This window comes from Prunus mume, linkage group LG2, assembly GCF_029339155.1.
Source record: "Prunus mume cultivar Tortuosa linkage group LG2, ASM2933915v1, whole genome shotgun sequence".
Classification (NCBI taxonomy): domain Eukaryota; kingdom Viridiplantae; phylum Streptophyta; class Magnoliopsida; order Rosales; family Rosaceae; genus Prunus; species Prunus mume.
Window position 1 is genome coordinate 34,201,040 of NC_142699.1, and position 22,023 is coordinate 34,223,062.

The 22,023-nt window shown below is 36.8% G+C and overlaps 4 protein-coding genes and 3 non-coding genes across 9 annotated transcripts; 2 read left to right on the plus strand and 5 right to left on the minus strand.

Moving 5' to 3' along the window:
* Positions 1 to 4,442: 4,442 nt before the first annotated feature.
* On the minus strand, positions 4,443 to 5,923 carry LOC103323249 (wall-associated receptor kinase carboxy-terminal protein). Its single transcript, XM_008225237.2, has 2 exons — positions 4,902 to 5,923; positions 4,443 to 4,677 (listed from the first exon to the last, which is right to left on the minus strand). The coding sequence occupies exons 1-2, from the start codon at positions 5,752 to 5,754 to the stop codon at positions 4,556 to 4,558; spliced, it is 975 nt and encodes a 324-aa protein (XP_008223459.2). The 5' UTR covers positions 5,755 to 5,923; the 3' UTR covers positions 4,443 to 4,555.
* Positions 5,924 to 6,055: 132 nt separating this feature from the next.
* On the minus strand, positions 6,056 to 6,128 carry TRNAF-GAA (transfer RNA phenylalanine (anticodon GAA)). The gene has a single exon. It is a non-coding gene; the product is annotated as a tRNA-Phe (tRNA).
* Positions 6,129 to 7,643: 1,515 nt separating this feature from the next.
* On the minus strand, positions 7,644 to 7,716 carry TRNAF-GAA (transfer RNA phenylalanine (anticodon GAA)). Its single transcript has one exon. It is a non-coding gene; the product is annotated as a tRNA-Phe (tRNA).
* Positions 7,717 to 8,588: 872 nt separating this feature from the next.
* Positions 8,589 to 9,684, minus strand: PER1 (1-cysteine peroxiredoxin 1). Its single transcript, XM_008225236.3, has 4 exons — positions 9,540 to 9,684; positions 9,297 to 9,448; positions 9,049 to 9,195; positions 8,589 to 8,964 (listed from the first exon to the last, which is right to left on the minus strand). Exons 1-4 carry the CDS (start codon positions 9,655 to 9,657, stop codon positions 8,719 to 8,721), a joined length of 663 nt encoding a protein of 220 aa, XP_008223458.1. The 5' UTR covers positions 9,658 to 9,684; the 3' UTR covers positions 8,589 to 8,718.
* A 1,079-nt stretch (positions 9,685 to 10,763) lies between these two features.
* On the plus strand, positions 10,764 to 10,836 carry TRNAA-UGC (transfer RNA alanine (anticodon UGC)). Its single transcript has one exon. It is a non-coding gene; the product is annotated as a tRNA-Ala (tRNA).
* Positions 10,837 to 10,970: 134 nt separating this feature from the next.
* Positions 10,971 to 18,545, plus strand: LOC103323247 (ARM repeat superfamily protein). Its single transcript, XM_008225235.3, has 21 exons — positions 10,971 to 11,194; positions 11,347 to 11,525; positions 11,609 to 11,780; positions 12,047 to 12,157; positions 12,253 to 12,330; positions 12,446 to 12,642; positions 12,728 to 12,788; positions 13,108 to 13,182; positions 13,372 to 13,449; positions 13,575 to 13,637; positions 13,726 to 13,809; positions 13,896 to 14,074; positions 14,302 to 14,341; positions 14,435 to 14,578; positions 14,761 to 14,880; positions 14,968 to 15,183; positions 15,594 to 15,770; positions 16,050 to 16,731; positions 17,406 to 17,608; positions 17,941 to 18,082; positions 18,193 to 18,545. Exons 6-21 carry the CDS (start codon positions 12,458 to 12,460, stop codon positions 18,348 to 18,350), a joined length of 2,607 nt encoding a protein of 868 aa, XP_008223457.2. The 5' UTR covers positions 10,971 to 11,194; positions 11,347 to 11,525; positions 11,609 to 11,780; positions 12,047 to 12,157; positions 12,253 to 12,330; positions 12,446 to 12,457; the 3' UTR covers positions 18,351 to 18,545.
* A 10-nt stretch (positions 18,546 to 18,555) lies between these two features.
* Positions 18,556 to 21,166, minus strand: LOC103323246 (ADP-ribosylation factor-like). Of its 3 annotated transcripts, none has more exons than XM_089044471.1 (7): positions 20,936 to 21,166; positions 20,523 to 20,676; positions 19,778 to 19,848; positions 19,420 to 19,539; positions 19,223 to 19,341; positions 19,049 to 19,130; positions 18,556 to 18,944 (listed from the first exon to the last, which is right to left on the minus strand). In XM_089044471.1, the coding sequence occupies exons 2-7, from the start codon at positions 20,668 to 20,670 to the stop codon at positions 18,939 to 18,941; spliced, it is 546 nt and encodes a 181-aa protein (XP_088900597.1). In that variant the 5' UTR covers positions 20,671 to 20,676; positions 20,936 to 21,166; the 3' UTR covers positions 18,556 to 18,938. The 3 variants fall into 3 exon arrangements, with proteins under 3 accessions (XP_088900597.1, XP_008223455.2, XP_008223454.2); XM_008225233.3 differs by having other exon boundaries at positions 20,907 to 21,165; XM_008225232.3 differs by having other exon boundaries at positions 21,013 to 21,025.
* Between the last annotated feature and the right edge of the window lie 857 nt (positions 21,167 to 22,023).

Consider the following 22,023-nt stretch of genomic DNA (forward strand, 5'->3'; position numbering starts at 1 on the left):
TTTAATAATCAAAATTAAATTCAATAGGGCCAGTTGTCATTTTTTGGGTTTTTTTTAGGTTTGTTTATAGAAATTAAATAGTGTTAGAGTTTATTTATAGTTTTAGTATTAAGAATGGATATATGACTAAATATTTATAATTTATAATCACATTACCATGTTTTGTGTTAAACTCGTGGACATATCTTATGGCTTAGTAACTAAATTGATCATTCTATCCCTAACTCAAAATTAACAAACTCATGACTCAAAGGTTCAATTCGCTAGGTCCAAATGATAATAAAGGCAAGGAAAATTATCAGTAACTCTAGAAAGATTTATACAACATCAAAAGAAGAAATAAAACATAAAAAGTGAATGAGATAGTGTTTAATTACACAACGATAATTTTAACTATGTTATAATATAGAAAAAATAGATTTTTTTTATATATACAAAAAATGGAAATTACAAATAGAAACCACGTGGGCACACAGGCCCAAACATATCGAAGAAGAAAGGAACCGAACAATTCAAGTTACTTGTCTCAAATGCAACTCAAGTTTGTACATATTCAGTTTGTTTGAGCTTTATTCTAAGGAAATAAGCCAAACTCGTTAAGCTTTTTAAACATATAAGTCAAGTTTAAGTAGGGTGGGCATCATAAAATTCATGAGTTTCATTTGGTAGGGAGATTCAAATTGTATCACAAGAGATAATACTCTATAATAGTTAAAGTATTTAAGCCATAAGACATAATTTTAACTATTTTGGTTTGTCAGCCATAAGGCACGAGTTTTAACTATTTGCGTTTGATGAATTTGTTAATAGATAAATATTGATTTGGTTGATTTGGATATTGAATATGTTGATGGATATTGAGTATGTTGATTAGGATTTGAATATTGAATATGTTGAATCTTTGAATTTGTAACTTAGGCATTTATCGAAATGGATTTCCATACCAGTCATATTCAATTCATTACCATGACATCTCTTCTTTCTTTTTTGGGTCGAAATTCACATGGCATCTTAGTTTTGTGTGTGTGTGTGTGTGTGTGTGTGTGTGTGTGTGTGTGTGAAACCTCCCTTCCCCTATAGTTTAGACTATCGATAAAAATAAAAAGAGGAGAATATACAAACTATCAAAAATAAAAATAAAAAGAGGAGAATATACAAATTAAGCTTAAGGATACCCTAAGTAAGCATAGCCCAAGCTTGAACTGAACTCAAGTTCAATAAATATCTAATTAAACCCGAATTTGAATACCCTAATTAGTTTATGCCAATATTGAAATAATGCGCATTGAAAAAGAATCTTGAGGATTGTTTTTAACATAAAAAAAGTGTAAGAATGATGCCAATGCAATGATGCATCCGTTGCCGAAATGGTGATTAAAGAAAAAGAGTTTCAAGGGGTGGGAATTTGAATTCAAACATCGATAACGTGCATGGAAAATTGATGATTAAAAGAGAAAAGTGGATTAGTGGAGCGGGTTGAAGTGGGACATTTACAATTATAATAGAATGCTCATGATGGGGTTTGTAATTAGGATAGCAGTTTTATAATTACGTGCTGATTGTTGTCTCTAGGATGATTAAGACTCATGAAATGTGAGGAAAACTTCATTGGAAAATGTCCAATTATACACTGGACTTGCTGAAGGCAATGCGTTTGGAATTTTTATTTTTATTTATTTACTTTTTTGGCAAAGAGGAGGGATAAAAGCCCGGTAGAAACAAAGAACAATAATAAACCATCAACAAATTCTGTAAAGCACACTATATAAGTTGTTAATTATCCCATGAAGAACAATTTTGAGAGTCATTCATTATTAGGGTTAATTGTCGATTTACTCCCTAAACTTGTACAGTACTTTCAATTTGCACCCTCAACTTTTTTGTTGGAAAATTAAGTACACGAACTATTTTTTGAGAGAGAGAAAGAGAGAGATTTTTTTGTGTTGTATGATTACGAGCATTGGTGGATCCAATGAAGGACTACTGTGGTCAGCCCACACTTACAAAAAAGTTGCAGCTGTATAATCCCACCCAAACTCAAATTTTTTTAATTTTTTTTAGGTCATTCTTAGGTCAGGCTGCTAGCCCCCACATGCAGCTCATCCAATACATACACTTTTAAGCCTATAAATAGAATATTTTTTTTGAATAGAGATCTCACAAAGTTCACTCATTTTGTAATTTTGTGGAAAACTCAGCCACCAAGTTCACTTTAAGCCTAAAAATTTTTGTTTGGCTATATATTGGTTGGATTTTTTTTTAAGCACCCAGATGAACGAAAGTCTAGGTCCGCCATTGATTACTGAGAGGGGTAAAAAAGGATGGGGAGGATTGGGGTGGGGATCCGGAGGATTGGTCGAGGGTGAAGGGTGGTGGTCACATTGGTGGTGGTGGTGGTGGGTGGTGGTGGGTATGTGGGGTGGGAGGGAGGCAGGGACATACCTATGATTTAAAAATAAGGTGGGCTAAATTTATCTTATATATAAACCTCGAAAACTTGACGGTATGAGTAAATTTCATTGAAGTATGAATTTTAAGGTCAATTAGCAATTACATGATAAACTTCTCCATAAAAAGAAAAGAATTGAAAGCATTTATTATCCATTAGAAAAGAAGAAGAAATAAAAATGAAAAGAAGTAGCCAAAATTTATAAGGAAAAAAAAAAAGAATTGACGTTTTATGTACACCAAAAAAGGTAAAGTTTTTTTATATAAAAAAGAAAAAGAAAAAAGTAAAGTACGTACTCTAGGAATGTGTGTTTTCTGAAAAAGGCTGAGTAATAAATATTAATATAGGGTTAGTTTTTATTTTACTTACTATCACACTTGTGGGATTAGTTAACTAAAGAAAAAAGGATTTTCTTTGGGTGGGATCACTGGGATGGAGTGTATGGAGGTATGTTTTGGTGGGCTGAATATTAATATTGAACCATAAAATATCACGTCGCTCGAGCTATAGCCGATGTTAGTATGGACATAGGACTGTCCCTGGGGAGGGGTGTAGGGGGTGGGGGATTGGTCTAGGAGTGAAGGGTGGTGGTCGTGGGAGAATGGGAGGAGAAGAAAATAGCTTGGGGAAGTTATGGGTCTGTTGGGTCTCTTAGGATTTTTTTTCGGTTCTCTTTTTCTTTAATTTTTTTTAATGATTTGATGAACTATTGGATGACATGTTGTTGATTTTGCGGTTCGGTAGATGGACCGATAGCGGGGTGATTTTGATTGATAATAAAAATTAGTTTGAAAATCTAAGCTTACAAAATATTTCACAACCTAAATAAATAAATACACAACCTCAATTTCTTGTTCTTTAAAGTTATTTTCCAATGGCATTCCATTCCAACTCAGGGAAAATGCAAAGTAAAATGAATTAAAGTTACTCCAATGGAAAACTAAAAGGAAAATGCAATGCACCAATTTACAAACTAAAGTTACAAACTCAAGTGTTTGAATTGGAACCTCGTTGTGTGCACCAGTTATTTACAAATAAAACAATATAGTTTAGTACATTTTATTATAAGAAGAAGCATAAATAACATTAGCATAAATAAACTAATTAATTACAAGTTGTCATATGTTCCATTTCCTTGTAAAATTCAACTTCATCATCCGTGCCTTTAGAAACAAATCCTTCAGGAAGAGCATCTTTTGAATTATAGATTTAGTTTGAGTACGTGGGCCTTGTAGAAACCGAAGCATCATGTCTCGTTGTTGGGCCCCCTTACCTAGTGGACTAAACGGTTTGCAATTTAGATAGCAAGAATTCTATAGTGAGGGACTTATTTAAGGTCCTTAAATGAGGCCCTATTTTTTAGCGGTTGAATCAAATTAGTAAATTGTTATATCAATTTGGTTAATTTAATGGAAGATTTACTATTATACCCAATATAGGGGCTCGAATGATAGAAAACCCTATATGAAATGGACTTTAGAAATACATCCAAAACTCATTTACAACATAACAAAGAAACTTTTAACTCCATGTAAATTACAAAATTGTCATCGATTTCTTAAAATAAGCCCAACCCCAAAATCTTATAAAAAAAATCTCACACTCAATAGGGCATTAAAGTAATTTAATAATATTAAATTCAATATGTCCAAATGTCATTTTTTGGGGTTTTTTTTTATATAGAGATTAAAGAATATAGGGTTTATCTATATCATTAGTGTTAAAAATGGGTATATGACTAAATATGTGTAATTTAATTCAACGATTAAGAGATAGGACCTCATTTAAGTGTCTTAGAGATGGCCTTCACTATAAAATGAGGTCCTATCTCTTGTATTTGGTTCGTTAAATGTGAAAAAAAAAATTTATAAAAATTAGAGCTGGTTAAAAAAATGAGACGAGTTTGCTTGCACAGAACCAAAATTTAGAGATTTGATGGAGATGGTGCAATATTGTACACTGCAAAAGTAGCTTTTGCTTCCAGCCGGTCGTGTCAATAAAACGCAATCAGTGCTTTACTTACACTGTCAACGACAAACTACAAAAGGGTCATGATCAGCATCTTGCGAAAGAAAAGACAAAAATGCTCCTAGAAGTAGAATAATCTCAAATAAAAGAAAGATTAAAATCATGCAAACAGATTAACAATGCCCCCATAATCACTAAGAATGCTTGAAAGAGTATCCAGGGAGCACAATCTCGTCCTTCTGCCGTATCACTGCCTGCAGCTGAAAATTAAAAAAAAAACATGAACCCAATTTGAAGTTATGCACCAAAAGAAACAAGTATAATTGAAGCAATTAATGAAACAAAAATGACCTGAGATAGTTATAATCATAGTGGTATTAGGTTCAAATCTCCATATTACTTTAGTATTGTGTGTGAGAAAACCCTCTCTCTAGTATCGCTTATATAAAATAAAATAAAAAATAAAAAAGTTTGATTTTCTTACCACATTCTCTAGTAGAATTGGTGAAAGTAGAGCAGAGGCAGAGAGACACTTGAGTCTCAGTATCAAACCCACAAGTCCCACCGGACTGAGCACATCTCTCACACCCAGTATCCGGAACCGCAAAGCTCAACTTAATCCCATAAACCCAATCCAACGGTCCCAAACCTCTCAACCGATCGGTATTAGTCACGCTAGTATAATGCGTACAGTCCAAAATATTCATGCTCATGAACTTCACAGTATCATACCCCGTAAAACAGCACGGCGGAACAAAATCAGTACTACCAGTACTATTAGTCCCGTTGCTTAACCCCATGCCCAACCGAAAAAGCCGAAACGCGTTGCATGAGTTGTAAAGCTCGTCGCAGGAGTGGCCGGAGAAGTTGAAGCAGAGGGACTTGTAGTGGTTGAGGACAGGGGAGTCGACGGAGCAGTTGAGGAGGGCGAAGATGGTGTCCGAGGTCGGTGGGATTATGGCGGACTGGATAGGGGTCAAGAGGAAGTCGTGGTGGGGTTGGAGGATGGAGCAGGTTGACATGGCGGGGTCGTAAACGACGAGGTTTTTCTTGTCGTAGTCGATAGACTGGACTTTGTAGTTGCCGGATGGGGTGGTGAAGAAGAGGTCGGTGGAGCAGTTGAGCATGCCACGGAACTGCGGCGCGCCGCAGCCGTCGTCGAGGCCGAAGGGATAGTTTACGGGGATGGGGCCACAGGTGGTGCGGCACGGGGAGAGGGTTAGGGCGGGGAGGAGGAGGTTGAGGAGGGTGATGACACTGATGAGTGGTTTTGACTGAGAGTGGCTCCACATTTTTCGTGTGAATATTTGAAAATAAGTTACTGTGGCAATTGGCATTGGATGTTTTGTATGAGTGAAAGAAATGAAGAGCTAGTGTGTACACAGATTGAAAAAGGTAGCCGGGATTTGCTCCATAAATTAGGACAGCTTTTGATGCTTTAGACAGCTGTTATGGGATCCACAAGTTGAAAAAGAGTGAAAGAAACCAAGTAGCAGCAGTGAATTATGTATCAGCGTTGGGATTCTCAATTAGGGTTTGTTCTTAGATCGATGGTGAGTTATTGAGGAGGCAAAGCACATATAAAAAAGCTTGTAGGTTCTGGTCAATAAAAGGAAATGAAATAAAATGGAGAAAGAGTGCGGTGAAGGTGGATCGAACACCTGACCTTCAGATCTTCAGTCTGACGCTCTCCCAACTGAGCTATCCCCGCAATTGATGACTAAAATTACAAAAAGAATCAAATATCCCAAGTTTAGGTCTAAAGTTAAAATAAAAAAAGAGTAACATACACTGATGAACGCAAGATGAAAATATCAGCCGATATATCGGGATAAACCTATTTCTTCAGCCATATATTTCGATATTCTCTATATTTTTTTAAGAAAATATTTTTGCTCAACATTTGACATGTGTACATAGGCATAACCATAATTAACTCTTTGCTTTGCATGTGTGAAATCATGATTATGCTCATAGATACATGTTAAGTGTTAAATAGGACGATGAGGGTACACCTTGAGTTAAAGTGATGAGCAAAAATGCACTAATTTCTTGATACATTACCCATCAATTTTTCTTCAATTTTCAAAGTAATTGAAGATCCCAGCAATTGGACCAATACAAAAATAAACCCCAAAATAATGCAAAGATTGTGCCAAAAAAACCCAAATAATAGGCACTTAACTTTAGATCCATGAACCAAATAATAATCTAGTTGTCACACAAATTAAAGGTTGCAATGACTTGGTATGGCTAGATGGTTGCTCCTCATTGTTGGAACCTCACAGGAACTCTTCGTTCATGTAAAATGCACACTCACTACAAGAAAAAACCTTTTCTTCGAACAAAGTTTTAGCGACCAACGTAACTTTGGTCGCCCCATAGTGTTATTAGCGAGGACATTTTGTAATTCCGTCGCCAAAATTTTTGTGAGATTTATGCATAGGAAGACTTCAACCAACTGATTGGCGATAAATGCTTTTCGAAGAGTGACCAAAATATTTTGACACTGTTCAATGAAGTCGCGACCAAATGCAATTTTGGTCGCCTCGTTTTCAATTTTGGTAGGGGCACGTGTCCCTTTTTTAATTTTTCATCGCACAAACCCCAAGTAGTCCTCGCAAATCGAGATGACAGCTCCAAAATAATGATGGAGACAAATCCGACAATCTCTTATAAATTACGGGTGACAGCTGTCATGGAAAATCATGACGATCTTGTTAAATGCCTTTGCACTTATCTAAATTGTAATTGCATAGTTTATCCTTTCTAATATCATACCAACATAAAAATCCATTCTACTATAAAATTTATTTTCATGCTTTTCATGCAAATTTTACTTCAAAATTCCATGTTTTTAGATATTCCAACTATGCTAAGGCTGAGATAGTATTTAGGGTTTCTTATACCTAGGACTTGGTGCCTAGGTTTAACTTTTCATATTTTATTCAATAAACCTTTGAGATTTCTCTCATCTTTCATGGTCACTCTTTGATTTATTTTCATCATTGCGCCACATTAATATGTGTTCTTTGTCGATTCTGAAAGTATATCGATAGATTCACAAAATATACATAAATTTTGGACTCAGATACTATATGGACAGTTGATATTTTCATCATTGAACGAATGCACTTTCGGGTCTAAAATAAATAAAAGAGTACCATATCATAGTGAATGCACTTTCAGGTCTAAAGTAAAAATAAATAAAAAAGAGCACTTAAAATGCGGTGAAGGTGGATCGAACACCTGACCTTCAGATCTTCAGTCTGACGCTCTCCCAACTGAGCTATCCCCGCTTTTGTTGAATGCAACAGGAAAATATTTCTTATTTCAATGCGTAAAATTTCTCAGTTGTATAAAGGCACACAATGCAACAATTAGAGCAAGCTCTTTGATTCTTTGGAGTGCCCTCAAATCTTCACACATTCCTTAGTTAAAAGAGCTTCACCACCAGAATGGCAGCCCCTGATGCTTTCCTCTTGGCCTCTGTTTTTGGCATTCTAGGTACCCTAGCTACTTAGTTCTTCTACCTCCTCTAACCAATCCCCCACACCCCCCCTGTATTAATAATTGGTTCCTTTTTCCTCTGTTTTTGGCATTCTAGGTACCCTAGCTACTTGGTTCTTCTACCTCCTCTAACCAATCCCCCACACCCCCCCTGTATTAATAATTGGGTTCCTTTTTCTTCAACTTTCTCTTGGTTTTCAATTCCAAATTCTCTCTCTCTCTCTCTCTTCTCCTCTGTTTTTCATTTTCACAGGTAACATCGTGGCCTTCATGGTGTACCTAGCGCCACTGTAATCTCTCTCTCTCTCTCTCTCTCTCTCATGCACATATGGGATTTCATGCATCGTCTGTAATTGTTGTATAACTTTTTGCTTGAGCTTGGATTGTTTCAATTTCTTTATAATTTTACTTTTCTAGATTGGTTATATACTACAGAGCCACCAAAATGGAAGGACCCAGAGGAAATGGAGGGAAAGAGTTTTGAGGGTTCGGTTTGGTCGAAAGGGATGTGATTTTTTTAACGTCAGTTTTGACGGAAAATAACTTGAAGGACCATTTTGAAGGGTAGATGATAACATGAAGAACTATTAGAGTCACAAAAATTATGAAGGATGATTCGTGATAATAATTTGTAAACTGAAAGACCATTTATGATAAAAAGCTATATATATCACATAGATTTGGCACACATAGGCACTACATATTTAGACGCTACTACTAGTCACAAAACACAAAAGACACATACATATATTACTTGTTGAGACTTTTTAGATTAAGGTTCATAATTAAAATCAAACAGTAGTAAAACGCAGGTACTCCTTCTTGGATGGCAGGTCCATGGTCTTGTAGCCCTGAGGGAACATTTTTTTAGCCTCCTCCTGAGACACAGAAGGAGATATGACCACCGGCTCGCCTGGCTTCCAGTTCGCCGGGGTTGCGATCTTCTTCTTGCTCGCCATCTGCATCGACTCCAGCCCCCTCAGCACCTCGTCCATGTTCCGCCCTGTGGTCGCGGGGTACAGAAAGCTCAACTTCACCTATAATAAACAACAAATTTCTTAGGCAACTAACCTCAAAATATGCTAATTTGCACAAAATTAATCAACTGGGTCACACCCTACCCTCTTGTCAGGGCCCACAATATGAAGGGCACGAGACGGAACCGGGTTTCCTGATGAGTCCTTCATGTCAGGGTCCACCATGTTAAGTTGCTTGATGATCTCTCGGGTCGGATCTGCCAGAATCGGAAACTCCACTTTCCGCCCGCACTGCATGCAGCCCATGAAAAACCAGAACAAATGTCAAAACCCTAACAATTGAACATTTATCAATCGGTCAAGTAAAATCGAACAATCAATTGGAAACTCACGGTGCTGAAGGCTTCGATGTCCTTGATATACTCAAGGTGTGACTGGACGTCATCGCAGGACAAACCCACAAGCTTCACCCCTCTCTCTTGAAATTGCATAGCGTATTCGGCCATCTTCCCGAGCTCAGTCGTGCACACCGGCGTAAAATCGCCTACACATATGTTACATGCAAGCAAATTAATTAGCACATAATTAAACTAAAATAAATCATTAATTATGGTATTAGCGCTAATTATACGTACCCGGGTGAGAGAAAATAATGGCCCAGCTATCGCCGATGTAGTCGTGAAGCTTGATCTTTCCATGGGTGCTCTCAGCTTCAACGTTTGGGAGTGTGTCTCCGATGGTTAGGCCAGGCATTTTCGCAGCACTTCGTTTGTAATGGATTTTTTTTTTTCTCTGTGGGGGTGAGGTAAGCATATAGACAAAGTATATAAAGAGTGCGTGGGCCTGTTGCATGCAGAGAACGTGGCTAGGGAGTTGCGGCAGTTGGCTTGGCTCCATATCACTGGTCTTGGGCTTCTGCCACGTGTCTTCTGCATGAAGTGAACGTGGCCATTTGTTTTCTGGGTTTCGAAACATATAGCTATCCTTTTCCCTGCGCTCTATCAATTGCCTTTATTATTTTAGGGAGGTGATTTTCTACTCCCATTTTCTTAACTTACACTCCCTTTTATTTTTTAATATTTTTTAATCACTTTTGTTCTTTTTTATTCTTTATCTTTCCTATTCTGACCTTTACCCTACAATTCTCTTTCATAGACATGTATAATCACTGACTAATATTATGAAAGAATAAAAATATGAGACTATTATACATACCTTACTCTCTGCATATCTAAGCTCCTAATGACAGTTTAGTTAGTAGCATTCTTTGGTTCTTCTACCATATTTATATGTTAGCCCAAAAAATTTATTATCTATTAACTATAACAAAGATAAATAATACTCACATACTTGATAAATAAAAAAACTAAGAATTTGCCATACAAATTTTCACATTTCTATCCATTTTTCAGATTTTTATTTTTTGTTTTATTTTTTGTTAACTTTTCTTAATTTCAGTTATCAATACCTTAATATAGGGTAAGAGGTAGAATAGAAAAGAGAAAGAACAAAAAAGAACAAAATTTAATTAAAAAAATATTAAAAAGCAAAATGGAGTGTAAGTGGAGAAAAAAGGAGTGGGAAAATCACCTCCCTTATTTTAATTTTGTCGATTTTCTTCTTGTAGTTTTAAATTTGAGTAATTTAAAGGTATTATGCTTAAATTGTAATGAAATCGGAAGAAATTTGACTAAATTTGTAATGTGTTTTAAATTGCTTGGAATTAAAACCAGTGGTATAAAATTAAAACTATGGCGACTAACGAACTATAGTAGCTAAAGGTGACTTATCGCCTTTTTCTATTAGTTTATTTCTTACTTCTTAATATAAATATACTAATATTCAGAAACTTTACCAATGGGGATGTAGCTCACATGGTAGAGCGCTCGCTTTGCATGCGAGAGGTACGGGGTTCGATACCCCGCATCTCCATATGTTTTTAACATTTAATTTGAAATTATGGACCGAAATAAATTGTTCATTAATTTTTAGTTCATGCCTTTCATTTTTCGGTAATTAATTTACATTTTCATGAATATAATGATGTTTATTTCCTTTCCCGCGCAATGACTTTCGCTGTCACTCCCTCACTCTTTTTTCGCAGCTGAGCTCGTTGAAATTAGGGTTTCTGCCACAAAGAAACTAGCTATGGAGGTCGCAGCTCAAATCGCTCAGCTGCTGAACGAGACTCTCAGCCACGATTGCAGCGCCGTCCGCACAGCGACCGAAGCTCTCGATCGCCTCTCTCAGCTCCCCCAATTCCCTTACTATCTCCTCTCCATCTCCACCGGTAATTAAGCTTACAAATCATGATTCTAAGCTGATTTTGTGTAGTTTATAGTTTCTGATGCTCCATATAGTTTCTTTGATGTTTTTCTATGTAAAATGTTATCGAACTACTTCGAAAAATTCATGTCAATTTGTGTGCTACCTCAACATCAGGAGGTCAAGATCAAGGTCAGAAAGTTGCTGCGGCTGCATACCTGAAAAACTTCACTAGGCGAAATGTCGACTGTGATAATCCGAATTCAAAATCAAACGTCAGCAAGGAGTTCAAGGACCAGCTCTTGCGAGCTTTGCTGCAGTCCGAACAATCAGTTGTCAAAATTTTGGTTGAAGTGGTATGCATTTTTCTAAGTGCAACAGCTTAATTTTTAGTACCGAGCGTGTGATATAAGCTTTGCTTTAATTTATTGGCGCGCAGTTCCGGATCATTGTTGTTGCTGAGTTTGTTAAGCAGAATTCGTGGCCAGAATTAGTACCTGATCTGCGGTCAGCCGGTTCAAAATAGTAACCTAATTAACAATGGTGCAAACTCCCAATGGAACACCATTAATGCCCTTACGATTCTTCAGACACTCCTTAGACCTTTTCAGGTACTTGGTACCTTCCCATGCATAATTCAACATAGTTAATATCTTTTTGCTTGATGTGAAAACGTGTTGCTGATATCTCTGTGCTAACTTCGTACCCTGGTATCATATAGTTACATTTATCTGGTTGTCTACAGATTTTATTTCTATTTCTCCTATTTTTCGGTTTCACTGGCTTACATTGGCTTGTGTTGGGGTGATAATATATGTTATATCCCTAAGGGAAACTAACTTGGTTAAGTAGTTTATACCCAAACTTTTTCTGGCAGTATTTTTTGAACCCTAAAGTTGCCAAGGAGCCAATACCGCCACAGCTAGAGCTAATTGCGAAGGACATTCTTGTGCCCTTGTTAACTGTATTCCATCAATTTGTTGAAAAGGTTGTTGTCTTTACCCTTCCTTACCCTCATTTCCTTAACCCCCTTTCTAGTATTTTATGAGCTTACAATAATGGATTCTATATTGTATCAAATAGGCTTTGGGTACTCATGGCACAACAAGTGCGGAAACAGAGAATGCCCTTCTGGTTGTCTGCAAATGCATATATTTTACTGTAAGTTAAAAATCTTCTTTATGATAAGGGGGCATTCATAAAAATTTATCTTGCTCAGTACTTTCATCCCCCCTCCACTTTTTTATTGTTTTTTGAAGCATTGCTATTTTCATAGGTGAGGTCGCATATGCCATCTGCTTTAGTGCCTCTACTACCTTCATTTTGTCATGATCTAATTGCCATTCTTGGATCTTTGAGTTTTGATTGCTTGGTTACTCCACAAAATGGGTACCTGATGAGGTTGAAGACTGGGAAAAGAAGTTTGCTCATTTTCTGCACTCTCATTACTCGACATCGGAAGCATTCTGATAAGTAATAAAGCAATGTTGAATTGAATTTGATTAGATTAAAGTCGTTGTGGTTGGTCTTTATGTTTTACGTTCCTTTATTTTTTCAGGTTGATGCCAGACATGATAAAATGTGTTTTGAACATAGTCAAATATAGCAAAGATGTTGGTGTAAGTTTTGTATTTGAATTTGTTAATTATTCATCGTTTCACAGTCAGCATGCACAGTAGCGACGCTTGTGGTGTTCCAGATTCTCACTGCTAAGTCTGTTATCCAAGTTTTTTGACTTTCTTATTCTGGCTTTCTGACTTTTATCTTTCTTATCATCCATTTTTAGTTTATTGTTTTATTTTATCGAGGTTGATGTTTTATTATGTGTGATTCTAAACTTAGAGTTTCGCGCTTACTGAATTTTAATACCCCTAATACTCACCATTTCGCTGATTTTCTTGTCATTTTAGAACTAAAAAAGTACTATTCTGTATGCAGAGGCTGGATTTTTTATCTGAGAGGATTCTTTCATTAGCTTTTGATATGATTTCACATGTTCTTGAAACAGGGCCAGTAAGTTTCCTAATTTGTAAATTTTACTATGGAATATTACCCTAGACGCTTTATTCCCCCATGGGATATTTTAGTGAATAAAGATCAAGGAAATTCTGCCAAATGTCTTGGTTAGGAAGTGGACCTTTGGATATTCCTCAAGTTCCATTTGTTCTTTCTTTAATGTACTCTTTTTAAATTGTAAATCAGGGATGGAGATTAGTATCCCCACATTTTTCACATCTGTTGGACTCTGCAATCTTTCAAGCATTGGTAATGAATGAAAAGGTAAACTTTCAGTATGAAAAAAAGAAAAGAAAAGGAAACATATATATATATATATATATATATATAAATTATTTAAGCTAGAAGTTAAACTAACTAATTCCCTATCTGGCAATGTTTTCAAGTAGGATATCTCAGAGTGGGAAGAAGATGCAGATGAGTACATACGAAAAAATCTTCCATCTGACATTGTATGGGAAGCTTATAATGATCGTATACGTGATTCATTCACCTTTTCAATTACCTTTACAAATTACATCACCTCTTTTTTTTATACAGGAAGAAATCTCTGGTTGGAGGGAAGATCTATTTACAGCCAGAAAAAGTGCTATTAATTTAATTGGTGTTATTTCAGTGTCAAAGGTTGCTCCTTTGTGGTCCTTGATGAAATATTTCCAAGCACATATTTTGAAGAGCGTATTTTTCAGCTTGTGTTTTAATGCCTACAGGGACCTCAATTGGGGACTTCTGCAAATGGCTCGTCAGTGTCATCAAAGCGTAAAAAAAGTGAAAAGAACAAGAGAAACAACCAACGCTGTTCAATTGGAGAACTATTGGTGCTTCCATTTCTATCAAAGTTTCCAATTCCTTCTGATGTTAATTCATCCCAAACTAGAATTCAGAATGAGTGAGTACAAAAACACATTATATAAATTCGTAGTTCTACAACATTTGTGGTGATAATTCTTTCTCTTCTCTCTTTGTTAGTATGTTCCCCCCTTATGCATTGTGCATTGTAATAATTTTTATCCTCTTCTACTAATCATTGTTTTAAATTTTCATGTGTGCATGCTTTCTCTCATTATACACCTTTTTTTTCTTCTTCTTCTGATTCTTGTACTATGACAATCACAGTTATTTTGGTGTTTTGATGGCATATGGTGGCTTGTTAGATGTAAGGTTTTTTCTCCTGTGCTTCTTAAATTGGTCACCTTTGGTCTAATAGAGTCTGCAATTGAAGATTTGTAATTCTTTTATTGCGACGCAGTTTCTAAGAGAGCAGCAACCTGCATACGCAACTACTCTGGTTCAAACTCGTGTGTTACCATTGTATAAATTATCAGTGAGCCTACCGTACTTAGTTGCCACTGCAAACTGGGTGCTTGGAGAGCTTGCATCCTGTCTACCTGAAGTGAGATTGTTTCTTAACATGCCATCTCCTATGTTTGTACTTCAATTAAAAATGAGAAATTTTTATCTACGCATCACCTGCTATATCATGTTTTCTTAACCTACTTTTCCGTATACTTTCTTGAAAACCACATTCTTTTTTTTGTCAAGACCCACTATTCAAAAATTTGCTCTCATTCTCAGGAGATGAGTACAGATGTCTATTCCTCATTGCTCAAGGCATTGGCTATGCCTGATAGTGGGGATATTTCTTGTTATCCTGTGCGGGTTTCTGCTGCTGCGGCTATTATGGGACTTCTTGATGTAGGTCACAAAATCAATCCTTGTTGATCCCTTCTTGCTTATTTAATGATATTATGGGTTTTTACTGATCTTAAGTCCTATCTCCAGAATGACTACCCACCGCCTGAGTGGCTTCCTATCCTTCAAGTTGTCATTGGTAGGATTGGCAATAACGAGGAAGAGAGCTCTATTTTGTTTCAGCTTCTCAGTTCCGTGGTGGAGGCAGGAAATGAAAATGTTGTATTTCATATCCCCTATATTGTTTCAACATTGGTTGTTGCAATCTCGAAATGCATCCCCTCTGATCTGAAGCCATGGCCTCAAGTATGTGTAGATTCCTATGGCTAGGCTGGTAGTTTGTTTAACCTTATGAATAACATGTTAACCAGTTAGGGATTGATGCACCTGCTGCTAAAAAGACAGTGAAACAGCTATCTGTTTCATGCAGTATATGGATTATCATCCAATCAACTTTATCAAAATTGAATCATTGTGTGCTTGACCAATTTTGATCCATGAAATAGCTGTACAAAATTAGTACTGCTTTTTTCATGGAATTTTTGTTTTCCATTTTATGCACTGCTCACTGTTTATTTTGTGTGTGCCTGAACCTTTCGGTGCATGCATTGATGATATAATTCCCAACTAATCATCATTTTCTCTGGAATGTTACAACTATCAGTGGAATATGACTGAAGGTTGTAAGACTGATGAACTGACATTGTTTATATTAGATGGTTGAAAAGGGCTTTGAAACATTAGCAGTGATGGACCAGTCTTGGGAAACTTTTACGGGTGAAGAATCTGAGGAGAATGAATCAAGTGAAAAGTGGGTATCAGGCAGAGTTACCATTGCTAGAGCTTTCTCTGCTCTCTTGCAACAGGCTTGGCTTACACCAATGCATTCATTGGTTAGTTTTATTTTCTAGTAAATTTTTGGAAAGAAACTTAGCTCGAATACTTTAGCTTTATGTTGAATGAAAGGACAAAGAACACGTGTGTTTTTTGTTATATTCTCTTTCATATTTTAATATGCTTTCTTGAAACTTGTGTCTTTGGTTTGGGCCATTGAAGAATAGGTTACTAAAACTCCATCCTCTGCATTTGCTCTGCTTGTGCCTCTGTTCATTGGAAAGCATTTCTGGATTTCAGGTTGTTCCATATGTTATTTTCTCTGTTCTTTTTATCAGGGTCAGGAAGGTGAGGCTCTGCCCCCTCCATCTTGCTTGGATTCTGCATCAAGGCTTCTGCAATCCATCATGCTATCTGTCACTGAAAGTAATGTACTTCTAGAGCTTAAAGTATCAGAGTTGTTATTAGTTTGGGCTTATCTGATTGCCGACTGGCATGCTTGGGAAGAATCAGAGGATATGTCAGTCTTTGAGTGCATTACGGGAGTTGTCAGTCTACACAGGAAATATGAGTTGAAGAATTTTATTGCGGGACGAATGCCATCTCCTCCAGCTCCACCTGTTCCTGAACGTTCCATAATAGAAGGCATTGGTACTTTCATAAGCGAGGCCACTTTACACTATCCTTCTGCAACATGGGAGGCTTGCTCTTGTATTCATATACTACTACATGTCCCAAGTTACTCGTCTGAGACAGAAGGTGTGAAGCAGTCATTGGCAGTTGCATTTTGTCAGGCAACATATTCCCGTTTCCGAGAAGTTAAAAGCAAGCCTGGTCCTCTCTGGAAGCCTTTGCTGCTTGCTATATCATCATGCTATTTATGTTATCCTGAAGTTGTAGAGGGTATATTGGAGAAGGATGGAGATGGGGGCTTTGAAACCTGGGTATCTGCCCTTGGACTTGTTTCCACCAGCTCTTTCAAACCTGGACTATCAACGGAACCCGAGATAAAGTTAATTGGTTAGTACATGGTAGCTTAACTTCTTAGCCAAGACTACCTGCCTATTTATTTATTTTAAAACGAATTTCTGTCATAATGAGATTAAAATAGCAGACCCATCCAACTAAAACACAAAGAAATCAGTCGTGCTTAATCTAAACTAGCAGACCAATCTAAAAGGATCAAACTAAGGGGAACATTCTTAGAATGCTTGGAAACAGAGGCCCATAGGAAGCAAGAAACCTTGAGTTGAGCTTCCTTTGCAGTATTAACTGTTATGGCATGAATGGCTCTGAAGTAGAACTTCTCCTTTTCTTGAATTGTACCCTTGGACTACCTTTCTGATATTGAAATCTAACGTAGATATCTTTTGTATTACCAAGCTCATGTCCTCATGTAAAAAATCCTGTTACTTTTGGTTAGAGAAGAGGTTGAAGGTTTTGTTGGAGTTTGAAAATAGTTTTATCTCTTTTTTTCGCCGGACACGGAAAGAGGGAGATGATCAAACAAACTTACAACTACCACACGTAGCAGTGATAAAGTAGTTAATTATACTTGGCCACAAACAGAGGAAAATAAGAATGTGTTCCAGCCTCTGATATGATATTTTAGTTACTGTTGTGTTACATAAATTCCTCAAACCCTATAAATTGCATAACTGAGGACATGACTAATGGCTGTCAATGAATCTCAGTGCTGGCACTGGCGAAAGTAGTTGAACGGCTGTTGGTACTTGGAAAGTCATCTGGTGCTTTGTTACGGGAATGCTTTACTTCACTGATGGAAGCATCTATACGATTAAACGAAGTGAGGAAAGAGCAGGAAGAAGACAGAGAAGAAGAAACTGAGGATGATGAGGATGATGATGAAATCAAAGAAGAAGATGATGATGATGAGGTTTAACTTGCATTTTATTTTTTTTATCATCTAATTTCAGGAAGTCATCTATGAAAATTTCTCTACATGCTGAACTGCCTGTTAATGACAGAAGGCTTAATATGTATGGTGCAATCAACTTATGTTTTTTTTTTCGTAGGTTACTCTGCCTACTATTTTTATGATTCCTGTGATTATCCCCTTCATGAAAATTTACTTTCACCATCTAAAAGAATGATAGCATTAAGAAAAGAAATAATGGATAATGTTCGGGGTTGGGCTTTTTATCCATGAGTTTTCTCCCATGCATCAGATATTGGGAAACTTGACAGTATGGTTCCTTTTTTTCTCAGGATTCGGAGGATGATGAGTATGAAGAGACTGAAGAAGAATTTCTGAATAGGTATGCTGAAGCAGCTCTTGCCTTGGAAAATGGCACAGGTATCGAAGAGGGTGATATAGAAGATGAAGACCGGGAAATGGATTTTGAGCAAGGTTCAAGTTTTGTTTTAGCTGTTCACTTTGCCTTCAAGATAGCATACGGCAATTACTGTTAATCGTTGTTTTCTAGATGCATTCGTTCACTTAAATTTTGATTTTTGCAGGCTGCCTAGAGGAAATTGATCTGCAAAGAGTTGTATCGTCACTTTTGGAGAGATACCACCCTATTGTCATACAAGGACAGGCATTCCCGCCACAACTGATTTCGAGTTTCCTAGATGCTTTCCCTCAATGTAGGTCATTCTTCCAGCATTCTAGTTGAGGTTCCATGCCAAAGGGATCAAAAGTGATAATTTTTTAAATATCTTTTTCTGAAATTGATTGGTAATTTTTGACCCCTGTACCTGCTTGGGTGTGTTGTTTGAAATGGTTTTGAGAAATTATAGGCCTCACTTGTCAGAATTTGACTTCTTATGTTTCCCTTTGGATATCAGTAAAATCCATGGCAAAGTGATAACTGTGTCTCGTTTAAACAAAAGGTAAATATTTCGAACTTATAAAGAATATTGCTTAACAAATCAAGCCTACAAGATATTGAGACCAGAGAACCCAACATCTTACGGAGTTTTCCCCCTCATCTTTTTGCAAAAAGCCACTCCACGGTGGTGAAGTCTCATCTTGTGTGTTGGCCGAAGTGACAACAGTCGCATTGAGCTCATGGTAAAGGGTTACAAAACATAAACACAAAATAAGAGGCATTCTTTTCCTATTGCAACAATGATACTCATAAAACTTGCGATCTATTTATGCATGAATGTATGTAATCCAAAGCATGAATGTATGTAATCCAAAAATGGGTTGCTGGTATATGTACTTCTGATACACATGGAGAAGACCCTCTGCAGAGTCTCTAAACCTGAAATAGGAAAAAAATTTGATCAAATAATTTTACTGCAATATCAAGTAAAAAGGCAAAAATTAGTTCATCAAAAGCATTGATAGATAGACTTTTTAACATGCCTTGCTAGTTATGTTGTTTGAAAGCCAGTCCAATCCCTCGTACAAACCTTCTCCAGAAGTGGCGCATGTACTCTGGATGTACCTGCAGAAATGTGTCAACAATGATCAGGTATTTGCCCTGTGCAGAAAAATAGAGGGAGAATGACGATAGGGGCGGTTGTCTATCGACTGTACCAATGGCGTTGCCGAAGAGAATGAAGGCTGAGCTTATCTGTGATCTCAGCAGCATTCATTGCATTGGGAAGATCTTGCTTGTTTGCAAACACAAGAAGCACAGCTTCCCTCAATTCGTCCTGCTCATAAAAACAAGATAGGCTCAACGCAAACACTTGACCACTAAATCAGAATAAAATAAAGCCCTCCCCAATAACCTCGTTCAACATCCTGTGCATCTCATCTTTGGCTTCAACAACACGATCTCGATCATTGCTGTCGATCACAAAGATCAGCCCTTGTGTGTTCTGGAAGTAGTGTCTCCATAGAGGTCGAATCTGAACCCAACCAACCACCAATCAAACAAAAGTTCTTCTCTATTTTTTGGTCAATAACAAGAAGTTCAGAACAACTTCATAAAGAAATAGTAAAACGACCAAGTCTATCCTAAATTTGAACTGAACAAACATGTAAATATACAACCAGGAAATGGAGTTTTATCCCTTCAAAAAATTATCCAATTCTGTAAGACAAATGACTAAAGAGGACTTAATCTTGGAATATAATGTATCTCACCTTGTCTTGACCCCCAACATCCCAGACAGTGAAGCTAATGTTCTTATATTCCAGAGTCTCCACATTAAATCCTGCCATAAACAATAAAAAATGTTCACCGAAGTTCTACTTATTAGATATCAAGAATTTCTTCCGTGGGATAATCACACCGCCATGTGCACACGCATGGGCGGAGCAAATTAAGGCCCACAAGAGTCACTTGACCCTTCTCACCCTTTGATAATTTGTGTTTTGTATTAGTTGCATTTGACTCAATTACTTTCTATATTACATGACCCTTTTCATCTATTGAGTTTACACAACCAAGTACACTACAAAATCCCTCTTGGCTCTAGTAGTATCTTTTTTCTAACACAACATCACATAAACACAACTCATAACTTCTAAGATTTCTCATGATTTTTTAAAACGAATGAGTCAATCAATTAGGCAAAATTCTCACTCCCGCTATTTAAGGTTGACCCTTCTTGATAAATTTTCTGACTCCGCCATTGTGCACATGGTTTATCTATTACTACTATACACTAGATATCAATGATATATAAACCATGTTATTCACCCATGGTAATATTTAATTATCACTGATTGCAAATGATATAAATAATTAAATATCATTTGTGAATTAGTAACACCATGTGGCGGTGTGACGGTCACGTCACACAGAGGAGCCAACTTCTTATTCGGTAAAAGAGAATATGCATTTGATTGATATCCATTAATTAAGAAGCATTATGTGCAAACATACCAATGGTAGGGATGGTGGTCACAATTTCGCCTAACTTGAGCTTGTACAAAATGGTGGTTTTACCAGAAGCATCAAGACCCACCATAAGAATACGCATCTCTTTCTTAGCAAACAGTCGGCTGAACAGTTTGGTGAAAGACAGCCCCATTTTGTTCTAAACAAATTATACCCAAAAAAAAAACCACAAAATATCAGAACAACCCCATTGAATTACAATTTATTAAACAAAGGGAAAACAGAATCATGGTTCATTCACATTTCATGCATTGATACAAACAAACCCAGAAATTGTTCATTGCATGGAGAGATTACCAAAAGAAAACATTATATATATATATATATAATGCAATTCAAACACAACCCAATTTGCAATCAGAGAAATACATTTTGTTTATGAAGGGAAGGTTGATCACCAAATCCTTTTCGAATGCCGCAGATGTCCCTAATGATCAGATCCAGAATGCAAGAAGATAAAATATGAAAAACTTACGGTAGAGAGAGAGAGAGAGTGTGTGGGTTTGAGGAGAGGGGCGGCCGGTCACAGCTTCCTTAATGGTTGAACCAAATTCAGATTCAGATTCAGATTCCAGTGGGAGCTCTCTCTCCCTCTCTCGCGCCAGTTTATAGCGTGCGGGAAAGGCGGACATAAACTAACGGTTGATTTAAATTTAAATGTTTTATAAATAATATTTAATTATTTATTTTGGAGTTGACGTGGCGAATGGTGAAGGCTGATTCTATTTTCACACTCTTCATGCATTTCTATTCTATCCTATAGTATTTCTTTTTGAAACAAAATCTAATGGTTGAATCTTTTATCATCTATACATACTAGCCTCTCTGAGCGTGCGAGAGGCATTTTTTTTAATGACAAGAGCTACGGGTACTTACAAATTTGGTTTTGATTTTTGCAATTGTATTCTGCTAGGTGCCCGTCTCTCCGGTAATTAATGTTTGGTTTGCAAATTCTGCATTGAGGTTTAATTTTCAGTACCAGGTTTGGATTTTAAAATATGAATTTGTTTTTGTTTTAATTTATTATGCCTTAATATGTTTGTGTCATGTCTTTCATGACTCAATTGTATATTGAGGAAATTTAGATTGTTACACAGCAGCGAATCAACACGAATTGGAAGATTGACTTGGAGAACTAAGGGATTGACTGGAAGAACTGAGAAAATTTAGTTTGTTTCAGTAATAATACTTGAATAGCTTTGCGTGTGCAATGCTTCAATTTGAATGGGTCCATTTCTCTACTTTTGGATGGTGGGCTGGAAAGTTTCTAAGGTGAATGGTGTACTATCAAAGGTGAATGGCGCTTAGTTTTTTAAGTTTCGAACAGTAACTATCTAAGGTGAATGGCACCCTGTCATCATTTGACAAGAGAGATGCCTTCGGCACCCTGTCATCATCCGACGAGAGCGATGCCTTCGGCACCTCGTCATCATCCGACGAGAGATGCCTTCGCATCCTGTCATCATCCGACGAGCGATGCCCTTCG